General features: G+C 40.4%; 1 protein-coding gene across 1 annotated transcript; it reads left to right on the top strand.

Annotated features, from left to right (window-relative positions):
• On the top strand, nt 2,356–2,976 carry LOC107610416. The gene has a single exon (XM_016312470.1). The coding sequence runs from the start codon at nt 2,356–2,358 to the stop codon at nt 2,974–2,976; it is 621 nt and encodes a 206-aa protein (XP_016167956.1).

Genomic DNA, 7,292 nt, shown 5'->3' with positions numbered 1-7,292 from the left:
TTAAAAGTATATTTATTTATATAATTAAAAAATATAAAATAGATGTAATTATTTGTATAAACTACTTCTCAGTGCTCAGTCCTCACAAAGGTAGCGTTTGTTTTGAAGTACTGAGACAGAGACAGAGACTGGTACTAAAATTTCTGTTTCTGTCTCTAAAATTTCAGTATTTCAGTACCTCTAAAAAGTAGGGACATATGGGACTGAAATTTTTAGAGATGGAGACTGAAACTTTAATAACATTTTATACCTAAAATACTTTCATTTTAATTAATTAATTCCAAATTTACCCTTTGTACAAATTAAATTAGAGTTTTATTCTTGTTTCAATTCCTGTCTCATATTTTGCACCAAACAGAATATTGAGATTTATTTTAATCCCTGTCTCTTAGTCTCTGTCTCTCAGTCTCAGTCTTTTCATCTCTGTCTCTCCACCAAACGCTATCAAATAGATGGAAGCTTTTGGAATTCTAGGTAGCACTGGATGAGCTATGAGCGACGAGTTGAAAATAAATTGCACAAATGAATATATATGCTATGTATATATTTTTTACGATCAACATTATGCAAAAACCTCAAAGTATATGACATAATCACATAAATTTAAATCAAAACTCCAAAACAAGTACGATCTGGGTATATACGTTGTAAGGTTCTTGAATCTTGCTTGGTAGTATAATGCTAGTGCATGACCTAAGTCACAAACCGCACTAATATTATTCGCTTTCCATATGTGTCACAATAAGCCTCACATGTCAATGCAACTACCCCAATATAATTAACCCCAAAATTACTTTACACCATTTCTAGTAATCAGAACGTGAGACGAAACTTCTACTTAATTAAAGAATTAAACCACCCTTTTTCAAGATTTAACACATCTTTTCTTAAAAGAATTAATAGTTAAAGACATTTTGCTTTCATTTATTTAAATATTTATGATGGAGGAAATAAAGAATAAGATTTTGTTCCATGAAGCATATACCACACGCGCATGATATTACATGCGTTGTCCATACGTAGATGCAGCTTGTGAACTTTTCTAAAACATGGCGCGTGGCTTGTGACATGAATAACTCACTGCATGCCATTCTAAACAGTGTCGATGTAGAAATTTTTTTTGAAATTAAGCAGATCTAATTTAACTCTCAAAACTAATTAGTCTCCAAATACGGATATCTTTTTGAGTTATAGTGTCTGTATGTCAATATATTTCAGACATGATATTTATTGATATTTGTCTGATTTATATGTTTGTTGTGTCTAATTGTGTTTTAAAAAAATTAGGATACGTTTAGACACACCTAAATACCATCACGTGTCATCGTGTCCAACCTTATTCTTAACATGTATTCTTCAAATGAATTTAGAAATAATATATATTATTAATTATTAATTAAATTTAAGAATAATATATATTATTATTTATTAAAATATAAGAATATTTTAAATACTTTATATAATTAAAATAGACATTAAAAATAATTTAAAAATTAATTTTAATATTAATTGATCTGTACCTACAATATTGGACCGCCGTTATACCTCGGAAAGACCACGTTTAACAAACAGAACAATAGGTCAAAACTTTTAAACGTTCATCTTCGAAATACGTCACTAAAGCTCGGATACGGGGCCACGAATCTCGAAACCACTAACGTGCCCTCTCACCTTAAATAGCGCTGCACAGATAGCCTCAACACACAGTACTCACTACACACAATTAAGCTCGCTCTCAATTCCCTAAAGCAGGAAGCTCGCCATTTACCTTCTATTGTTCCTAAGCTATCTCTCGAGTGAAAATTGACTTAAGCTTCGGAATCCTTTTGCAGGTACCTCCCACTGCTCGGACGAGGCTCGCATTGTGAACACGACGCCTGGTGAGGAGAGTCGCGCCGGAATCCTCGTGGCAGCCTCCGACCCATACCTCGGCCCGAGCGTCAGGCAGGATTTGGCGCCCACCGTGGGGCCAAAAAAGCTCACTCTCACCCCCCACTAAATTCCTAACCTTTAATTATCTTTGTTCGCACTGTTTTCTTTTCTCTCTGCAGGGAACAAAACATGACTGATCATTCTGAGACTTAACAACACTCTCAAACCAATGCCGACCTCATGGCCGCCAACTCCGCCCTCCAAGCGGAAAATCAACCGATGGCCAAACTTCTGGCAGCACTGTAAAACAACAGAGATCGGAAGGTTGATAGCAAGAAAACAAACGCTGATCAACACGAAGAACACCGGTCGGAATCCAACGCAAAGACAGGAGAGACGATCCCAAAAAACGGAAGGCGACGGACCAATCCGTTCTCCGAGGAGATAATGAGCTTCAAAATGCCCCAAAATTTCACACTTCCTATGACATTAACGTCGTACAAAGGGATCGGAGATCCTAAAGTCTACGTTACAAAGTTTGAATCCATGATGTTCCTTAACAGTGACTCCGACCCCATCCTATGCCGATCTGTTCCAACCTTTTTAGATGGAACTACTTTATTATGGTTTTCTAATTTGCCTGTAGGGTCCATAAACAGCTTCGATGAGTTCGCCAAGATATTTATCAACCACTTTGCAGCGTCCAAGATATACGTGAGGGACTCGGATTACCTCAGTACAATCAAACAAGGGCAGCACGAGAGCTTGAAGGACTACATGACACGGTTTACAACAGCAGCAATGGAGATCCCCGATCTTAACCCGGAAGTGCAGTTACACGCCATCAAGAGCGGCCTCCGACCCAGAAAATTCCAGAAAGCCATCGCCGTGGCAAAACCAAAGACATTGGAAGAGTTTCGCGAAAAAGCAACCGGACAAATCGAGATAGAAGAACTGCGCGAAACTCGGAGGAACGAAAGACCAACAGCCATAAGAGAGGAGGATAGGCCTTACAGGTCCCAAAGCAGGGATCCCAAAAAATCCATCAACTTACGCCAAAGTATGACTCATACACAAAGTTCAACACGAAGAGGGAGGATATAATCAAAGAAATCCTCCACAACAAACTAATAAAACCACTGAGCAGAGCAAGAACGTACCAAGACCAAAGGTATGTTGACAAAAACAAAGCACTGTGCCTTTCACCAAAAGTTCGGCCACACCACCGACGAATGTGTAGTAGCCAAAGACACGTTGGAAAGGCTAGCGAGACAAGGAATGCTCGACAAATACATCGGCAGACAAACTCACAAAGATCCACCGACCTCAAGCGAGGCAGAACAGAACCTGAAAACGAATAATGAAAAATCTCAATGGCAGAATGGTCACCAAAGAAAGTCATCAACTATATTTCAGGAGGTTTCGCATGCGGCGGGGAAACAAGCTCGGCCAGGAAAAGAAGCTATCGAACTATGTTAGCAGTTCAGGAATCAACGCGCCTACACAAAAAATTCCCGACATAACATTCACAAGCAAAGACTTCGACGCCAAGGCACCTAACCTCGATGACCTTGTCGTTATCTCCATAACAACCAGAGACCTTCTGATTCGGAAGGTCTTGTTAGATCAAGGAAGCAGCGCCAACATTATGTTTCTATCAACTTTCAAAAAGATGCAACTGAACGAAAAGGCGTTACAACCATCCTCCGGCGAACTAGTCGGATTCTCTGGGGAAAGAATTCCCGTAACAGGTTACATATGGGTGAGGACGACCTTAGGGGAACCTCCTCATTCGAAAACTCTAGACATTCAGTATTTAATTGTTGACTGCTTTAGTCCCTATAATATCATCCTAGGACGACCATCTTTAAATGCTTTCGGAGTCATAGTCTCCACTATTCACTTGTGTGTTAAGTTTTGTTCAGAAGTAGGAACCATAGCAACAGTCCACTCAGACCGGAAAGAAGCAAGACAGTGCTACAATGCAGGCCTCAAAGTACAACAACCACCGCCGATGAGGATAAACTCAATTTACAATGCCAGCGACATGCCGGATCTCTCTGAGTTAGACCCACGGACCGATCATGAACAAAGGCCCACACCGGCAGATGACCTAAGTAAGGTAACATTAACAGACGACGGAGATAAGTATACTAACATCGGATCCTCTTTACCTGTAGGACATGCACGCCAGCTAACAGACCTGCTCCGAGCAAACACTAACTTGTTCGCATGGACCCCAGCCGACATGACAGGGATACATCCCGAGGTCATGTGCCATAGACTGGCTTTGGACCCCAATGCTCGGCCAATTAGACAAAAGAAGAGGCAGCTCGGACAGGAAAAAACCCAGGCAGCAACAAAGGAAACACAAAAACTACTCAGTGCAGGCTTCATCAGAGAAATACAATTCACGTCATGGCTTGCGAACATTGTCATGGTTAAGAAAAATTTGAGAAAATGGCGAATGTGCGTCGACTTTACTGACCTGAACCGAGCATGCCCAAAAGATTTCTATCCCTTGCCATGCAATGACAAGCTCATAGACAACACTTCTGGCTATCAAGTATTAACCTTTATGGATGCCTATTCAGGTTACAACTAGATACTCATGGACCCAGCTAACAAAGAAAAAACAGGATTCATAACCGACCAAGGCAACTTCTATTATAAGGTCATGCCATTTGGTCTTAAAAACGCAGGTGCCACCTACCAACGCTTAATAAACATGGAGGTATACGTGGACGACATGGTGGTCAAATTGAACACGGAGGAAGAACATCTAACCGACCTGAAGGAGGTATTCGATCAATTAAGGAAATACAATATGCGGCTCAACCCCGAAAAATGCGCATTTGGAGTTCAAGGAGGTAAATTTTTAGGGTTCATGCTAACACACAGGGGTATAGAGGCAAACCCCGACAAATGCAACGCAATCCTGGATATGAAGTCACCATCAACGATCAAGGAGCTACAACAGCTTACAGGAAGGTTAGCCGCACTTTCAAGGTTCTTACCAACAATGGCAGCGAGGTCGGATCACTTTTTCAACACACTGCGAAAGTCGAAAAAGTTCAAATGGACAGAGGAATACGAAAAAGCATTCACTGAGTTCAAGCAAATACTCTCATCACCTCCAATATTGGCAAAACCAAAGCCTGGTAACCCTTTACACCTATATCTTTCAGTGTCTGCTAAATTAATTTCATCTGTACTTGTAACAGAAACAGGTCGACAGCAACATCCAGTGTACTTTGTCAGCAAGATTCTGCAAAATGCCGAAAAGCGATATCTGACCATCGAGAAGCTGGCCTACGCCCTAGTAATCACAGCAAGGCGGCTAAGACACTATTTTCAAAGTCACAAAATCATAGTTCAAACAAATCAACCACTCAGGCAAGTGCTGACAAAGCCCGACCTGGCTGGAAGGCTAACCAAATGGTCTATAGAACTATCAGAGTATGACATGGAGTACCGAAGCTCATTGAAGTCCCAAGTGCTGGCCGATTTTGTAGCAGAATTAACAAACGAAGACATACTTCCATAATGGAAACTGTACATAGACGGCGCATCCAATGATGACGGCGGAGGAGCTAGCATAGTCTTCAAAGACAAAGAGAGAATCTCAACCGAACAGTCTATAAAGTACATGTTTCCAGTCAGCAACAATCAATCCGAATACGAAGCACTCCTTGCAGGCATGCGCCTGGAAAAAGACTGCAGGATCCAACATATAAAGGTCTATTGTGACTCCCTCCTAGTAGTTCAACAGGCAGGGACGGATTTAGAGGGGGGTGAGTAGTGGCCTCGCCCCCCCTCCCAACATTTTTAGAAACTATATTTATATATGAGATATGTATTTAAAAATATAAAAAGTATTATATAATTTAGTATTTTTATAGTATTTTATTTAAATGTAAAGTTTTATTATTTTTTAAAAATCAGTATATATATATATATATATATATATATTTGATAAATTTTTTAAAAAACTAACTCTAATAACTATATGTTAATTATATTTATGAAATGAAAAAAAATTATCTAAAATTCGGCCCCTCCATACTAAATTTTCTAGATCCGTCCCTGTCAACAGGTAAACGACGTGTTCCAGGTACGAGAACCCTCTTTAGAACAATATCATGCACAGGTAAAACATTTAGCACAACATTTCAAACATTTTGAAATAGTACACGTAAATAGAAATGATAATAACCGAGATGATGTACTATCCAAACTAGCTACATCTAGGAAAGTGCAAACACCACCAAATTTATCACATATAACATTGGAACAATCTAGTATACACAACAATATTGTCATGAGCATGTCACAGGAACATGATTGGAGAACACCCTATCTAGAGTACATAAAGCACGGAAAAATACCAGAGGAAGAAAAGAACCCAAGTCTCTTTCAAAGGCGAGCAAGCTTTTACACAATCATCGGAGACGACCTTTATAGAAGGGGCTTCTTCCGTCCTTTGATCAAGTGTCTAGGGCATGAAGAAGCCACTATGGCAATGGAAGAAACACACGAAGGAATATGTGGTACACACATCGGCGGACGAAGCCTCGCAACAAAAATTCTAAGGGCAGGATACTACTGGCCAACACTGAAAAGAGACTGCCTCGAAAAGGTCCGAAGATGTGACAACTGCCAAAGATGCTCGCCAATCATTCATATTCTAGCCGAGACTCTACATACCACAGATATCGGATGGCCGTTCCGCAGGTTGGGGCTAGATATACTCGGCCCCTTCCCCCTTTCCAAGGGACAGGTGAAATTTTTGTTAGTAGCGGTCGAGTATTTTACGAAATGGATAGAGGCTCAACCACTAGCCAAAATAACATCGGACAAGGTAAAACATTTTACTTGGAAATTTATTATATGTCGGTATGGATTACCAATTGACATTGTCACCGATAATGGTAGACAGTTCGGTGACAAAAAAATAACATCCTTTCTGCAAAATTTAAACATAAAACATCATCTTTCCTCGATTGAGCACCCACAATCTAATGGGATCGCGGAAGCTGCTAATAAAGTCATTTTGCAAGCTTTAAGGAAAAAAGTAACAATTGCCAAAGGACAATGGGCAGAACTGATACCCGAGATCCTCTGGGGGTACAACACAACCCTACAAAGCTCAACTAAGGAAACACCTTTCAGGCTAATGTTCGGATCCGAGGCAATGATCCCAGTCGAAATATCCCAGGGGTCAATCAGAACAAGTCATCTTGATGAAAATACAAACGAGAAAATAAGAAGATCCGAACTGGATGCCCTGGAAGAAATAAGGGAAGAGTCAAAGGCAAGATCCGAGGCGATCCAACTAATGGTCCAGTGCAAATACAACAAGAGGGTCAAACCTCGGACATTGCAAGAAGGAGATCTCGTCCTCCGACGACTTGAAGACG

This window comes from Arachis ipaensis, chromosome B08, assembly GCF_000816755.2.
Source record: "Arachis ipaensis cultivar K30076 chromosome B08, Araip1.1, whole genome shotgun sequence".
Taxonomy (NCBI): domain Eukaryota; kingdom Viridiplantae; phylum Streptophyta; class Magnoliopsida; order Fabales; family Fabaceae; genus Arachis; species Arachis ipaensis.
The sequence above is the reverse complement of the archived record's forward strand: the minus strand, read 5'-3'. Positions and strand labels throughout refer to the sequence as shown.